This window comes from Macaca fascicularis, chromosome 1 (assembly GCF_037993035.2).
Source record: "Macaca fascicularis isolate 582-1 chromosome 1, T2T-MFA8v1.1".
Lineage (NCBI taxonomy): Eukaryota > Metazoa > Chordata > Mammalia > Primates > Cercopithecidae > Macaca > Macaca fascicularis.
Window position 1 is genome coordinate 125229395 of NC_088375.1, and position 15563 is coordinate 125244957.

The 15563-nt window shown below is 46.6% G+C and overlaps 2 protein-coding genes across 7 annotated transcripts in view; one reads left to right on the top strand and one right to left on the bottom strand.

Annotated features, from left to right (window-relative positions):
• Nucleotides 1-7054, bottom strand: part of ELAPOR1 (endosome-lysosome associated apoptosis and autophagy regulator 1) — an 88026-nt gene extending 80972 nt beyond the window's left edge. For 4 of the 6 annotated variants that reach the window (XR_012416893.1, XM_045385422.3, XM_065533042.2 and 1 more), the window contains exon 1: nt 6840-7054. Coding sequence is in view for 3 of the 6 variants with exons in the window: in XM_045385422.3 (XP_045241357.2) it covers nt 6840-6986 (147 nt within the window). In the remaining 3 variants the exon portion in view is untranslated. The remainder of the gene's footprint in view (nt 1-6839) is intronic. The other 2 variants (XR_012416894.1, XM_065533043.2) reach the window with 2 other exon arrangements.
• Nucleotides 7055-8370: 1316 nt separating this feature from the next.
• On the top strand, nt 8371-15533 carry CFAP276 (cilia and flagella associated protein 276). Its single transcript, XM_045385428.3, has 5 exons — nt 8371-8521; nt 13359-13475; nt 14271-14386; nt 14730-14854; nt 15287-15533. The coding sequence occupies exons 1-5, from the start codon at nt 8441-8443 to the stop codon at nt 15355-15357; spliced, it is 510 nt and encodes a 169-aa protein (XP_045241363.1). The 5' UTR covers nt 8371-8440; the 3' UTR covers nt 15358-15533.
• Nucleotides 15534-15563: the final 30 nt, after the last annotated feature.

Sequence of the window (15563 nt, forward strand, 5' to 3'; positions counted from 1 at the left end):
GAGAGTGGCCCCACAGTTAAGCCCTGACTTAGTATGTCCGGGGCTACAGTGACTGCTGAGTCGGTTTGGTCTACTATAACAAAATACCATAGACTAGGTAATTTATAAACAATGGATATTGATTGCTCACAGCTCTGGAGGCTGGGAAGTCCAAGATCGAGGCACCAGCAGATTGGGTGTCTGGTGAGGGCCCATTCCTCAGAGATGGTGCTGTCTATGTGTCCTCACATAGTGGAGGGGGCAAAAAAGTTACCTCGGGCCTCTTGTATTTATTTTTATTTTATTTTAAGACAGAGTCTTGCTCTGTCACGCAGGCTAGAGTACAGTGGCACGATCTGGGCTTACTGCAACCTCTGCCCCCGGGGTTCAAGCAATTCTCGTGTCTCAGCCTCCCAAGTAGTTTCGATTACAGGCATGCACCACCACACCAGCTAGGTTTTGTATTTTTTGTAGAGACAGGGTTTCGACATGTTGGCCAGGCTGGTCTTGAACTCCTGGCCTCAACTGATCAGCCTGCCTCGGCCTCCCAAAATGCTGGGATTACAGTTATGAGTCACAGTGCCCAGCCCTTCATGCCTCTTTTATAAGTGCACTAATCCCATAGGATATAATCACCTCCCAAAGGCCCCACCTCTTAATACCATTGCATTGAGGATTAGGTATCAACATATGAATTTTGGGAGGGACACAAACATCAGACCATAGTAGTGACTAAGGTCCTTAATAGAATCCCAATCTCTGGAGTCACTGAAGAATAAATTCTGATTAATTCCCTCACTTCAGAAAACAATTTGGCATTCCCTGTGAAGATGAATCTGTACACACCCCACAACCCAGCACCCCACTTCTAGGTTTATACCTTCAAGAAATGTGTACCTGCACACCAGAAGACAGGTTCAACAATGTCCATAGCAGCACTGTCTGAAATAGCAAAACAATGGAAACCCAAATGTCTATTAACAGAAGAACTAATTTTTAAATTGTGGAATATTCACCAAAGGAGTATTTTATAACACTGAAAATGCAGAAAATAGAGTAACATACAATAACGTAGATGAGTTTAGAAGCTTAGTGTTGAGTTAGAAAAGCAAATGTTATAGCTCTATATACAATGCAATATATTTTTATAAAGGTCAAAAATAAACAGATCTAAATAAGATTGTTTAGGGAGACATACATGTGGGAAAAAAAAAAAAACAGGCTGAGTGTGGTGACTCATACTTGTAATTCCAGCAATTTGGGAGGCCAAGGCAGGCAGATCACTAGATCTCATGTGTTTGAGACCAGCCTGGGCAAATGGAGAAACCCTGTCTCTCCAAAACTACAAAATTAGCCAGGCATGGTGGTGCACACCTGTAATCCCAGCTAAGGTGGGAGGATGGCTTGAGCCTGGGATGGGGAGGTTGCAGTGAGCTGAGATGGCACCACTGCATTCCAGCCTTCACAGTAGAGCCAGATCTTGTCTCAAAAAAAAAAAAAAAAAAATTAGGCCAGGCATGGTGGCTCACTCCTATAATCCCAGCACTTTTGGAGGCCGAGGTGGGTGGATCGCCTGAGGTCAGGAGTTGGAGACCAGCCTGGCCAACATGGTGAAACCTTGTCTTTAATAAAAATACAAAATCATCTGGGCATGGTGACTGGCGCCTGTAATCCCAGCTACCCGGGAGGCTGAGGCAGGAGAATTGCTTGAACCTGGGAGGCAGAGGTTGCAGTGAGCAGAGATCACACCATTGCACTTCAGCCTGGGCAACAGAGCAAGACTCCGTCAAAAAAAAAAAAAAGAAGAAGAAGAAAGAAGAAGAAGAAGAGGAAGGGGGGAAGAAGAAGAAGAAGGAGAAGGAGAAGGAGAAGGAGGAGGAGGAGGAGGAGGAGAAGGAGAAGGAGAAGAAGAAGAAGAAGAAGAAGAAGAAGAAGAAGAAGAAGAAGAAGAAGAAGAAGAAGAAGAAGAAGAAGAAAGAAAGAAAGAAAGAAAGAAAGAAAGAAAGAAAGAAAGAAAAGAAAGAAAGAAAGAAAGAAAGAAAGAAAGAAAGAAAGAAGAAGGAAGAAAGAAGAGAGAAGAAAAAGAAGAACCAAATACAGGAGGAAATAGAAAAGCCTAGACACTGTGCTCATGAAGTGAAATAGCGTGCCAAAGGCTCAGGACTTTCTCCCCTGACTAAAGGGGCTGATCCCAGGGACATCAGAACTAAACAGGGAACACTCTGCTCCCTAAAGCTGTTCTTTCTGCATTTTGGATAGTAACTCTTACCATTCTGCCACTCTAAAATCCTGACAAAAATCCTTGACCTGCCCATCACCATCACCCTACATCATCAATCAGTTAGCATGCCTTCATCAATCAGTTAACATGCCTTTCCATGTATTCCACTGCCCCCATTCCAGTGCAGTCCCTTTATTAACCTCCTCTTTGACTTCAGTAATATCTTCGGCATTGGTCTCCCTGCCTCATCTCTCCGCTGTCACCTGTTGGCCCACCTCAACCATGCTTACTTTATAATCATGCTAATCCACTCTGCTTAGGCTGCTATCTCTGCCAGAAATCCTTCAGGGATTCTCCACTTAGTTTAGAATTTTTCAACCTTATCAACTTTGTAGCTCACACTATTGCACATTTCAGCCAGCTGGTCTGCTTGCAAGTCCCAGGATCATTTGCATTTTCCACATGTGGACCTTTCGTCAGGCTCCTCCCTCTATCTAGAAAACACCCTTCCTCCATCTCTGCCCACTGAAATGCTACTGATTATCACAGAAGCAAGTCAAGTGCCAACGGTTTAAATTAGTTTTCTTTCTATCTTTTTTTTTTTTTTTTTGAGATGGAGTTTCATTCTTGTTGCCCAGACTGGAGTGCAATGGCACAATCTCAGTTCACTGCAACCTCCGCCTCCCAGGCTCAAGCTATTCTCCTGCCTCAGTCTCCCAAGTAACTGGGATTACAGGCATGCATCACCATGCCCGGCTAATTTTTTTTTTTTTTTTGAGACGGAGTCTTGCTCTGTTGCCCAGGCTGGAGTGCAGTGGCACACACATTGCAAGCTCTGCCTCCCTGATTCTTGCCATTCTCCTGCCTCAGCCTCCCAAGTAGCTGGGACTACAGGTGCCCGCCACCATGCCTAGCTAAGTTTTTGTATTTCTAGTAGAGATGGGGTTTCACTGTGTTAGCCAGGATGGTCTTGATCTCCTGACCTCGTGATCCGCCCATCTCAGCCTCCCAAAGTGCTGGGATTACAGGTGTGAGCCACTGTGCCCGGCCTAATTTTGTATTTTTAGTAGAGACAGGGTTTAAATGTTGGCCAGGCTGGTTTCAAACTCCCAACCTCAGATGATCCACCGCCTCGGCCTCCCAAAGTGCTGGGATTACAGGCGTGAGCCACTGTGCCCTGCCCTGAATTAGTTTTCTTCTCTCTTTTCCTATCAACCTCTATATTGCCACTCCTGCATTGTTTACCACATGTTAATCTTACGTCGTCATTTATATGTCATTATCTGTGTACTTAAATGTTCTTCCTACCAACATTTATTAAGCACCTACGATATACCAAAGAAGTATGCACTAGGCACTTCACATGTGTTATTTAATTTAATTTAATTCCTACAACAGCCCTGTGAGATAGGTATTATCATCTCCCATTTCACGGATCAGGAATTCGATGCTAACAGAAGTTAATTAACTTCTCAAAGTAGCATCCTTACTAAATGGCATCACTCATTCAACCAATTTTATTCCAATCCATGTCTGCTAGATTCCTAACCCATGGGCTTTTCAATATAGAGTGGGGAACCCCTTTGAGGGCAATTAGCCCTGGAGCCTCAGGACAAGGCAGAGCATGTTAAAGGCAGCTTTCTGCTCCTCTTTCGTTCGATTTGCTTCACTGCGCCATGGGAAACACTCCTTTGGCTCGCAGTCAGCACTAAGCCTGGGCTAAAGAAATGATTTGTGAAAACAAATATCATACAGGATGTTTAGTTCCATGTGTGACCCTGATTATTATAAAACTGTGAGAGGAATGCCAAGCCCCAGCACATGTCCAGCAGTCTAGAACTTCCAGTTCTCTGCCGCCTCAGTTTAGGCCTCAAGCTAAACCTCTCTGTTTCCTGATTACATCCAGAGAGATGCCTCAGCTTTCATGAACAAGGCTGGAACGATATTGTTGTCATTAGGGTCAGCCTTGGCCTGATAAGAGTCCCTGCCATCAACACCCAACATCAGCTCACAAGAAATTCGTATGAAGATCAAGAACAGAGAAGAGTGGCCGGGCGCAGTGACTCACGCCTGTAGTCCCAGCACTTTGGGAGGCCGAGGTGGGCGGATCACCTGAGGTCAGGAGTTCAAGACCAGCCTGGCCAACATGGTGAACCCCATCTCTACTAACAACACAAAAATTAGTTGGGTGTATTGGCACACACCTGTAATCCCAGCTACTTGGGAGGCTGAGGCAGGAGAATTGCTTGAGCCTGGGAGGTGGAAGTTGCAGTGAGCCGAGATCATGCCACTGCACTCCAGCCTGGTCTGGCTGGCAGAGTGAGACTTTGTCTCAAAAAATAAAAATAAAAAAAAGGAACAGAGAAATGCTGGTCTACCTTGAATTGGTTTTTCACCGTGTGGGGTTGGAAGCCCCCAAACTTGTTTGATCAGTTCATATTGCCAAATGAATACTATAATAATGGGCTTATTCTCTCCCTGATTGTTTTGGAGTTGAGGGTGTTCAATGGCCACTGTTTGCTCAAGGAGAATGTAAACAGGACTTGCTGACGCCTGCAGTCAATGGGCCTGCCTCCTAAGCCATTTCCAATCTGGCATGAGTGTGGATATAATGGGAAAGAAGCTGAACAGGGAAGAAGGGCAGGTAACTCTATTTTGTGTTTCCAATGTATTTTCTATTTCAATACTCAAAGCAATCCTTTCTGAGGTAGGTGTTATTTTGATACCCATTCTACAAATCCAAAAACCATGTGGTAAGTAACAGGACTAAAACCCTGGTAGGTTGAGCTCCATAGCTTTCCACTACCCTAAGCTTACTCTTTGCGGTAAGACCTTTTGCTTAGGCAAATATTGGTTATTCAAACAAGACCAAAGGCAAAATTCGTACACAAGTTCAAGTTCTCAAGTATCAATATTCTTCTCTTCCTCCAAATCAAGATAATAGAAGTGCTTAATTTCTGAAATGTCTCATATTTTCCATTGTTGACAAAGATCTCAACAAGAATTGGTAGTTAAACTGTATGATTCTTACCTTCCACTCAGGAGACTCCCTTGTTTGATTCTTAGGCAAGTGGGCTTTCTTCGTCTCATTATTTTGGTTGGTTAGACCACAGGCCATCAAGGCCGGTGAGCCAGAGTCACTGATAAGATCATCCTGTTCTCTGCCATCTCTAAAACAGGTCATTATGTAGCTGGGTGGAAATGTAGATGGCCCAGGGCAGGTTGTCATTGAGGCTAATAAAGGTTATCAAAAGTCCCACTCACTGGGGTCACTTATATCATATTCATGAATCTTCAAAATCAAGTATCTTTATTCACACAAAAATCCTTCCCCCCACACCTGACTTCTTTATGACCTGCTATACTGTAGACTCAGAACATCTTTATAAGAATATATCTCCATAAGGGATGGAGTTATTGTTGGCAATCAGTTCACACTAACAATTTATAAAAAATATTCTGGACTGGGTGCAGTGACTCATTCTTATAATCCCAGCACTTTGGGAGGCTGAGGTGGGAGGATCGCTTGAGCCCAGGAGTTAGAGACTGGCCGGGGCAGTATATTGAAACCTCATTTCTATTTTAAAACATATATATTTTAAAGTTATATATATATATATACACTAACCTCTCAAAACCTTAGTCCTTCACATTCCACAGAAATAACAGAACTTTCATTTTGCCTTCCCCAACGTAGTTCTTGTAAATATCTTGTTGCCTCTGCCATATGGTTTCTAAAAAAGTTGCTCAGAGCACAACCAAATATCGTTATTTCAATAATAGAGAAAAGACTGTTTTGTTGCTCCTAGTGCCCTTTTGCGTTCTTCCAAGATGACTTTTCAAAAGATATTTTTGGTTATAAGACATTGACTACCTATTGTCTGAATTCTGCTTCCAACATTTTGGAAATACCTTGAAAAAGACTTTGACATATGTTAGCAGAAGTCAGAGAGGAGACCAGAGGTTGGCAGAACACAAGATATTGAAGAACTCAAAATCTGCAGAAAGGTGAGTCGTGTGCTGTCAGGTACACTAAACATAGTACGCTGCGGGGAGGCCAAGCTATAAGGAGAAGCCACATTTAACAGTCTTCACTAACCGATGTTTAACAAACAAGGAACTAGAGAGCTGGGATCCTATCATCCCTCTCGCACATCTCCCACCTTCACACTCCGTTTTGTGTAGCCATGATAAAATCACTTCGCTCCGGTACTTTTTTCCGGCCTTCCTAACTCCTTTCCTCTCCCACTACTCTCCTTTCCTCTTCCTATTTTGCCTCTCTGTGCATAATCTTTTGTTGTCAACCACTTTTAAGATGAATTCATCCCAGCTGGAAAACAACTCGTCTTCCTCCCTCATCCTGAGTTCAGGTACCCAGGTAGCTCCCCTTCTTGGGGCTGGGACCTTTCTCGCTGAGCTCAGCATCCCAAGCTGTGAGGTTGATCTATCCGTGAGTCCTCCAATGTGCTGGCCTCCTCATGACGCCAGACTGGCTCCTCTTCCCTCCCCCCATGCCTCATCCCCAAAGAAATCTAAACTCTGTGGCGTCTGAAACTCTCTGCGCCTGTGTCCCCAAGGTCTCCGCCTGGATCCAAGACTTTTGTGACCAAAGCGGGGTCGGGTAGGGGGGCGGCAGTACCTCTTTGCAAGCGTGAAGCTCCGGTCCGGTTCCCTGGGTCACCTGGAAGGCGGTCCCAGCCCAGAGCAGCAGCCGCAACAGCCAGGGTGTGCGCCTCTCAGTTGTTCCCCTGCCTCTGGCGGAGAGACGGTGGCCAGGCTCAGCCATAGTGTTGTCCTGAGTGAGCGGCAGTAGCGGCTCAGGTGCTGCGGCTGCTGCTTCTGCTGGCAGAAGGCGGAAAAAAAGGGGAGGGAGGTACACAGGGAGGGGATGCAAGAGGCCAGGCTCGCTCCAGTCACCTCCCTGCGGCTACGCCAACACCGCCCATCCTTCCTCCTCCCTCAGTCCTCTCCTCCTACCCACGTCGCCTTGACAACCGCCTCCTCTCTGGCTCTGCGCGGGTGGGGCAGGGACCACGCGCGCCTCTGCCGCTCACCTGCGGGTCGCCATGGCAGCCGCCGCAGCTGGTGCGCGCGGCGTGGGCGCGGGAGAGCGCGCGCCCGGGGTGCGCAACCGGCCCAACAGGCATGCCCCGGGCTCGTGTGAAGAACGCGGTGGAAGCATCCTCCAGGTCAGCGCCAACAAATTTCCGTTTTCTACAGCCCTTTCGGGCTAGGGGTTATTTTATGAGCATATCTGATTTTGTACACGTGGCATGTGAACCGAGAGAAAGAAGATGGAGAGAGCACCCTCCAGAAGTCGTCGCCTAGAAGAGGCCCCAGTACGTGTTCCCTCCTACGAAGGCCACTCCTGGAGATCTTACATCCCGCCAAATCCATCCGTGCTTTTACAACCGGCTAGATGAGAAGCCCTGACACTGCAGTTGATCGGAGTTTAAGCAAGGAGTTTGCCTTAGCCGCAATTTTCCAAGTACCGCACGTGCCCCCCCCCACCCCGCCCCCCGCCCCCAGACAGGGTCTCACTCTCTCACCCAGACTGGAGTGCAGTGGCGCGATCTCGGCTCACTGCAACCTCCGCCTCCGGGGTTCAAGAGATTCTCCTGGCTTAGCCTCCTGAGTAGTCGGGACTCCAGGCGCGTGCCACCAAGCCTAGCTAATCTTTTTCCTATTTTTTGTAGAGACGGGGTTTCGCCATGTTGCCCAGACTGGTCTCGAACTCTTGGGCTTAAGCGATCCGCCCGCCTCCGCTTCGCGAAGTGCTGAGATTAGAGGCGTGAACCACCGCGCCCGGCCCTCTTTGGTCTCTTGACATCCTCATTCTCTCATGGCTTTGAAAGCCTTTTGTTAGGTGCGAGCCAGAAGGAAATTTCTGGGTCATCTTTAAGGACTTCTTTCCTCAACTGAAATCTTTTGCAGAAGTCGTGATGGTGAGCGGCCCGCGCTTTTCCGCCGAGGCTCAGGAGTGCAATTCCAAGGCTCGGGGCCCACTCAGCGGCGCTTTCCCTCTGCATTCCCCGGAGCATCCTCCCCAGAGGCCTCCCGCGGTCAGCCGCCAGGTGGCGCCCTCCTCGGAGGGAATTCCTCTGTCTTAGATGGCTGGGCAGTTGCCTGGCAACCGAAACCAGCGTTTCAAACAATTGGGACCCGGGATCATATGCGAGTGAGGCTGTGCTGCGGCTGAGCGGACCTCCCATCCCTCTTAGAAGAGTTAGGCATTTAGCCATGCCTCCCACCCGGGACCCTTTCCAGCAGCCTACATTAGATAACGATGATTCCTACTTAGGAGAACTGCGGGCTTCCAAGGTACTGTGGTTTCTTGCGCAGATTCCTAGTAGGGTCACCGATAGTCTTCTTTCTGTCAGTGTGATGGGCAGAGATGGTAACATAAAGCACTCTGGTGAAGACACTCAGTCGGGTACCAGAGAAGTCTGTTTTCTGCCTGCCTCCCTATCTCCATATTCAGGTTGGCTAACGTTTCAGAGGAGTTTTTGAGCAGGGGAAAGTAGAGCTCTAGTCTAGAAGAACAAGGGGCTCTGGCAACTCAAATCAATTGTGAGTATAAGTTATGGCAGGGCCCAGGTTCCTTCAAGCTTCCATTTCCCTGTTGGGAAGACTGTTCTCTGAAGAGAAATGAGATATGGAGTGGGAGAGAATCCTCTGAAAGTCACCAGAGGTCATGCTTTATACATCTGTGTTCACACTGTCTCTGTCTTCTGGTTAACACCACAATGTGTTTGTTATGTGTGTGTTTAGCATGATGGTGGTCACTGATTTAGGAACTTAGATGATCTTTTTTCTGGTAGGAGTGATTGGGATATTTGAAGTGGTGCACAATAAGATGAATTAAGTGGTAATTGTTGTCTAATAACAATATTAAGAGCCCCTTTTTATTTATTCAATACTTATTTACTATAATCCAGACACTCTGCTAGACACCAAGGATGTATAAATAAATTAGATGTAGCTTCTGCTGTTAAGGAACTCTAGTAGTAAAGATAGACCGACAATAGCAAAAATGCTTGCACAACAGCACATGTTGTGACAGAGTTGTGTGTAGGGTGCCGTGAGAACCAGGAACTTAAAGGAAAGCTTCACAGAGCAGATGCATTTTGATGTCCAAATATGAGTTAGGTAGGCCAGGTGAGGGAGTGGGTAGAATATGAGTTAGGAAGAAGGAAACAGGAACCAGATATGCAAGGCAAAGGGAGCAGCAGGTGCAAATACATGGAAAGGAGAGAGAGAATGGCTTGTCTGGGGAACTGCAAATAATCCAGAAGGGCTGGAATGCAGGCATGAAATGGAGGCACTCAGAGATCAGAGCTGGGAGATGCCCTTGGTGGGCTGGGTATGCTGTGTACACCATGCTAGCTAGCTAGCTATGGTTTCATTCTAGATATGTGAGGAATTATGGTGGGATTTTTTTTTTTTTTTTTTTTTGAGACAGGGTCTCCTTGCTCTGTCACCCCAGCTGGACTACACTGGTGCAATCTTGGCTTACTGCAGCCTCGAACTCCTGGGCTCAAGCAATTCTCTCAACTCAGCCTCCCAAGTAGCTGGGACCACAGGTGGTGCCACCACACCTGGCAAATTCTTATTTTATTTTTTTGTAGAACCAGGATCTTCCTTTGTTGCGCAGGCTGGTCTCAAACTCCTAGCCTCAAGTGATCCTTCTGCTTTGGCCTCCCAAAGTGCTGAGATTACAGGCATGAGCCGTAGGTCCCAGCCCCATAGCAGGATTTTAAGTACCAAGTGACACAATCAGATGGGTGTTTTAGGAAGCACAAGTGGCAGCAGACTGGATAGGATGAGAGTGAGACAAGAGGGATCAGTTAGGAGGCAAGTGAGGCGATCTCCAGGAGGAAGAGTAATGGATCTACAGCAGTACCACAGGGGATGGAGATCAGGTGCAGATGTGAGAAAAGTGCACAGGGCAGGACTGACAGGACCTGGGGACTGACTGGATACGGGCCCAAGAGAGGAGGTGAGTCTAGGATAACTGCTAGGTTCCTAAGGGTTTAATTCTGAGGGTTCACTGAAATGGGGCATCCTGGGGAAGCAGGTTTGGGGAGAAAGATGTTGAGAAACATCAACTATGTAGACGTTTTTGTAGTCTACTGTGGGACATTTAAGTGAAGATCAATAGTAGGCAACAGGGTTGAGAGTTCTGGATTGAAGATGTATGATGGAGCTGTGTATCCATATGAGCTACGGTATCCATATAGTAGTTGAAGCCATGGAAGGGAGTCAGCTCATCCAGTGGATGTGAGCATAAGAAAAGTAAAAACGAGACCCTTGGAGAATAGCACTGTCTAAGGGACAGAGAGAAAGTGGAGCTGAGACAGTAGCTGAGAGATAAGGGCCAGAAATAAGAGGAAAACCCAGAGGAGCTGGGCCCACACAGCATGGTGTGGGCATTTGAGGGAATCAGCATTATGATGTCAGAAACAGCTGAGTTCAAATAAGATCAGGCCTGGAAAGGATCCACCTGAACTGGCCACAGAGTTCACTGATAACTAGCAAGAGCAGTTTTAGGGGGTGCTTGAGGCAGAGGCCAGACTACAGTGAGCTAAAGAGGGTATGGGAATGGTGAGTGAGGAAGTAGAGAGAGTAAATATTGACTCCTGAAAAGGTCTGGTTGTGTAGGGAAAGTGATAGGCTGGTAGCTAGACCATGACAAAGAAATGAAGAGAGGCTTGGGTCAGAAAAGAGCATATGCAGAATGGTACAGGTCTCAGAAGCACGGGGAAGTGTAGGTCCGGGGAGTAAAAGGGACTTTCCCTGAGATGGAAAGAAAGTGGATGTAAAGATGACATTCGTGCTTGACAGTCTGGACTTTCTCAGTGAAAGACAATCTCATCCTTCTGCTGACAGAGATGACGAGGTTTAAGTGGTCTTCAAGGAGAGTGGGAGGAGTGCTGCTCAGGGCCACATCAAAGGATAACTGAGCCTATGCTGGCATCAAATACCTGTAGCTTTCTTTCTTTCATACTTCATTATTCTTGGCGATAGCACAGTGGCTGATACACACTGTTCAATTAAGGTATGACTGTAATTCCAGGCGTTTGGGAGGCTGAGGCAAGTGGATCACCTGAGGTCAGGAGTTCAAGACCAGCCTGGCCAACATGGTGAAACCCCATCTCTAATAAAAATACAAAAATTAGCCAGATACACTGGCACACACCTGTAATCCTACCTACTTGGGAAGCTAAGGCTGGAGAATCGCTTGAACCCAGGAAGTGGAGGTTGTAGTGAGCCGAGATCACGCCACTGTACTCCAGCCTGGGCAACAGAGCGACACTCCGTCTCAAAGAAAAACAAAAAAAGGTATGGCTCACATAGCACTTTGCCATACTGGGGAGAAGGAGGATTACAATGTTGGATAGGTCTAATGAGAGTTCTTTTTTTTTTTTTTTTTTTTGAGATAGAATCCTACTTTTATTGCCCAGGCTGGAGTGCAGTGGCACAATCTCGGCTCACTGCAACCTCCACCTCCTGGGTTCAAGCGACTCTCCCTCCTCAGCCTCCCAAGTAGCTGAGACTACAGGCACCCACCACTACCCCCAGCTAATTTTTGTATATTAGTAGAGATGGGGTTTCATCATGTTGGTCAGGCTGGTCTCAAACTCCTGACCTTAGGTGATCTGCCCACCTCAGCCTCCCAAAGTGCTGGGATTACAGGGGTGAGACACCACACCCAGCCAGAGTTCTAATAGGTTGTTAGTTGCACTGACTGGAATTCAGTCAAATGATATATTGGATTCAACCGTTTTTTAATACCATGTGTTAGGTCAGTGTGCTAGGAGCTGGGGATACAGTGGCGAATATGGCATTTTACATATAATGAAGAAATCTGTTACATGCTTTTTACGTTCATGCCTGTGGAGCTTTATTGAGAACTAATGTGCAGTGTACTTTTTCTGCCATTCCTGCAATCAGTGACCCTTCCCTGCTTACTGGAATCTTTGTCTTACCTGCTTAGACATTGCACTCGCCTGATTCCGTCTCTGATTGCTTCTCTGGGGTCCTCCTCATTCCCAGTTACAATCCTCACAAACCAGGTCTTTCCTTTTGGCCTGACTCCATTTTGCAGGCTTCAGCTACTACTTCATGTGGACAACCAATCCTTCTGAGCTCTCCTCCAACAAGTTACACCTCCAGTTTTCTACCTGTTATTTGCATTAGAATGTCTCATCTTTTCTTTTCTTTTTTTTTTTTTTTGAGACGGAGTCTCGCTCTGTCGCCCAGGCTGGAGTGCAGTGGCGCGATCTCAGCTCACTGCAAGCTCCGCCTCCCGGGTTCACGCCATTCTCCTGCCTCAGCCTCCCAAGTAGCTGGGACTACAGACGCCCGCCACCTCGTCCGGCTAATTTTTCGTATCTTTTTAGTAGAGACGGGGTTTCACCGTGTTAGCCAGGATGGTCCTGATCTCCTGACCTCGTGATCCACCCGCCTCGGCCTCCCAAAGTGCTGGGATTACAGGCTTGAGCCACCGCGCCCGGCCCTAGAATGTCTCATCTTTTCTTCAAACTCAGTACATCTAAACCTGAGCTCATCATTTTTCCTATCTGCTCCCAACTCTTTACTCCCCTCATCCCACTCTATACCTTCTCCTATATTCCTGGCCTGTTTCTGTCAGTTCTCACTAAGAAAACTTAGGAGGATCAAGAGCCTGGGGAGTCTTGCCCCATACCATTCTTCTCTTTGCAGATGTCTGAGATTCAGATAAAACCAGATGGGGCCGGGCGTGATGGCTCATGCCTATAATCTCAGCACTTTGGGAGGCTGAGACAGGTGTATCACTTCAGGTCAGGAGTTCAAGACCAGCCTAGCCAACGTGGCAAAACCCTGTCTCTGCTAAAAATACAAAAATTAGCTGGGCATAGTAGCACATGCCTGTAATCCCAGCTACTTGAGGGGCTGAGACAGAAGAGTCACTTGAACCCAACAGGCAGAGGTTGCAGTGAGCTGAGATCATGCCACTGCACTCCAGCTTCTGTGACAAAGTAAGATTCTGTCTCAAAAAATAAAACAAAAAACACAAATAAAACTGGATGGAATAAGGCGATGCTACTGAAGCTAACCACATCAGCAAGGCTTTCTGTATAACCAGGTTGTCCTGGATATGGTTTCTCTTTTGCAGAAATTGCCATACAAGAACCCAACTCACCTTGCTCAGCAGCAGGAACCCTGGAGTCGGCTCAACTCAACCCCCACAGTTACTTCCATGAGGCGGGATGCCTACTATTTTGATCCCGAGGTATCTAGCATTGAAATATTCCTCTTTGCAGCCATTTAGGGTTTTTTTTTTTTTTTTTTCCTGTCACCCAGGGTGGAATGCTGTGGCCTGATCATGGTTTACTGTAGACTGAACCTCCCAGGCTCAGGCAATCCTCCTGCCTCTGCCTCCTGAAACTATAGGCATGTGCCACGACATGCAGCTAATTTTTTTTTGAAGAGATGAGGTCTCAATATGTTGCTCAGGCTGGTCTCAAACTCCTGGCCTCAAGTGATCCTCCCATTTCAGCCTCCCAAAATGCTGGGATTATAGGCACGAGCCACTGCACCCAGCCCTTAATATTCTTTTTGAAAGTTAGTCTGTCCCTAACTGCTTCAGTACTTTTCCTTTTGTCTCTAACCCAAGATCCTACCAAATCCAAAGCCAAAAACCAATTTATCTGGCCTCTGGGAAGCCAGAAGACTTAAGTTTTGCTCCGGGCAGTTATCTAGAGCAAATGATTTTACAGACCTTCTCATTCTCTGATGAAAATGAGGACTGAATATAAACATGAATGAGGTAAAGTTCATTAAGCCCATATCAGGAACAATATTCCTAACTCTCCAGTGAGAGCTCACCACTCCCTAGACCTAACCCTAAGATAATTCCATATCAACCAGAGTTATCATGTACAACAAATTAGTGTGTAAGGAGTTGTGGATTCCAGGCCCAAGAGAGCCTTCACTATACTTTTGGGGAAGAGTAGAGCATAATAGAACCTGACTAGAGCAGGGATACAGGTGGCCGAGCTAACCTTGGGGGGACTGACTTCTGTAGATACCAAAGGATGACCTGGACTTCCGCTTAGCAGCCTTGTACAACCACCACACTGGGACATTCAAGAACAAAAATGAGATACTGTTAAACCAGAAGACCACACAAGATGTCTGTAGGTAAGTGGTAGAGGCAGAGCCTCTCCAGCCTGAACATGCTGCCATCCAGTCATATAAGGTAAAATGTCACCAGGAAAATGATAATCACTAGGTACTCATTTGTATACGAATTTCTGTATTTTTACATCTGTGTCTATAATATAGTTTCTGTATTTTCACTGTCTAAGATGAACAGAAATCACCCAAGATTGTGCTCATCTGTATAAACAAAATCTTTAGTTAATCTCACAGAGGTAAAAAAGGTCTTTGGCTGCTTTATTCTTGAGATCATATGCAACTACCTTGCCCTCCTCACGTTTCTATGATTGATTTCTCCACTGTTCTTCCCTACGCATTCCTCTAGAACCAAGATCCAATTCCCTGGAGAATTTTTAACCCCTCCCACTCCACCCATCACTTTCCTGGCTAACATCAGACACTGGATCAACCCTAAAAAGGAGTCCATACACAGCATCCAGGGATCCATAGGTAAGGGTTAGAAGACTGGGTAAGCAGATGAAGCAGTGGGGGTCTTTCTAAATGGACCCATGAATCAGGGATTTCAGGTGACTGGATAGTAGGGAAGATGAGGGATTTCTGTGGGTCTTGGAAAGCAGCGATTAAGTTGGCAAGTACCAGATTAATACCAGGGGATGTGCTGACTACAGAGCTAGGAAATTAATTCAATTTTTCAGAGCCTCTTTGCTCAGCCTTAGGTCTAGGGGACAAACATTTACAGCAAGGGCAAAACCCTGGGGGTGGAAGACCTATAACTACCTCCCATCAGTCCTCCATATGCCAGTTTTCCCACCTGTTATGAGAAGCTTCTCCACAGTACCCACAAATGTACTGATGACTAAAGTTTCCTAGAAAAGGCCAAGGATCTGAAATTCAGTCCACTTCCTCTTCTCTTTTCTCCAGTGTCCCCTCACACTGCAGCCACCAATGGAGGCTACTCCCGAAAGAAAGATGGTGGCTTCTTCTCCACCTAGTGTTGACAGATCCCTGAACCAATCACAGTGAAACATACTGCAGCCCACTTCCATTAAATAGATTTGTGCAAGATGAAGTCTGAAGTGTCTGTTATCCATAGATTACAAATTGCCACTTGACCTTTTTTTTCTTTTTTTTTTTTTTTGAGACGGAGTCTCGTTCTGTCGCCCAGGCTGGAGTGCAATGGTGCCATCTTGGGTCACTG

What these genes read in the sequence shown, in the direction of transcription:
- CFAP276 (XM_045385428.3), top strand. Translation starts at nt 8,441, where the DNA reads ATGCCTCCCACCCGGGACCCTTTCCAGCAGCCTACATTAGATAACGAT. An exon ending in CCTACTATTTTGATCCCGAG is followed by an intron (nt 13,476 to 14,270) that starts GTATCTAGCATT and finishes TGACTTCTGTAG; the next exon opens with ATACCAAAGGATGACCTGGA. An exon ending in CAGCATCCAGGGATCCATAG is followed by an intron (nt 14,855 to 15,286) that starts GTAAGGGTTAGA and finishes TCTTTTCTCCAG; the next exon opens with TGTCCCCTCACACTGCAGCC.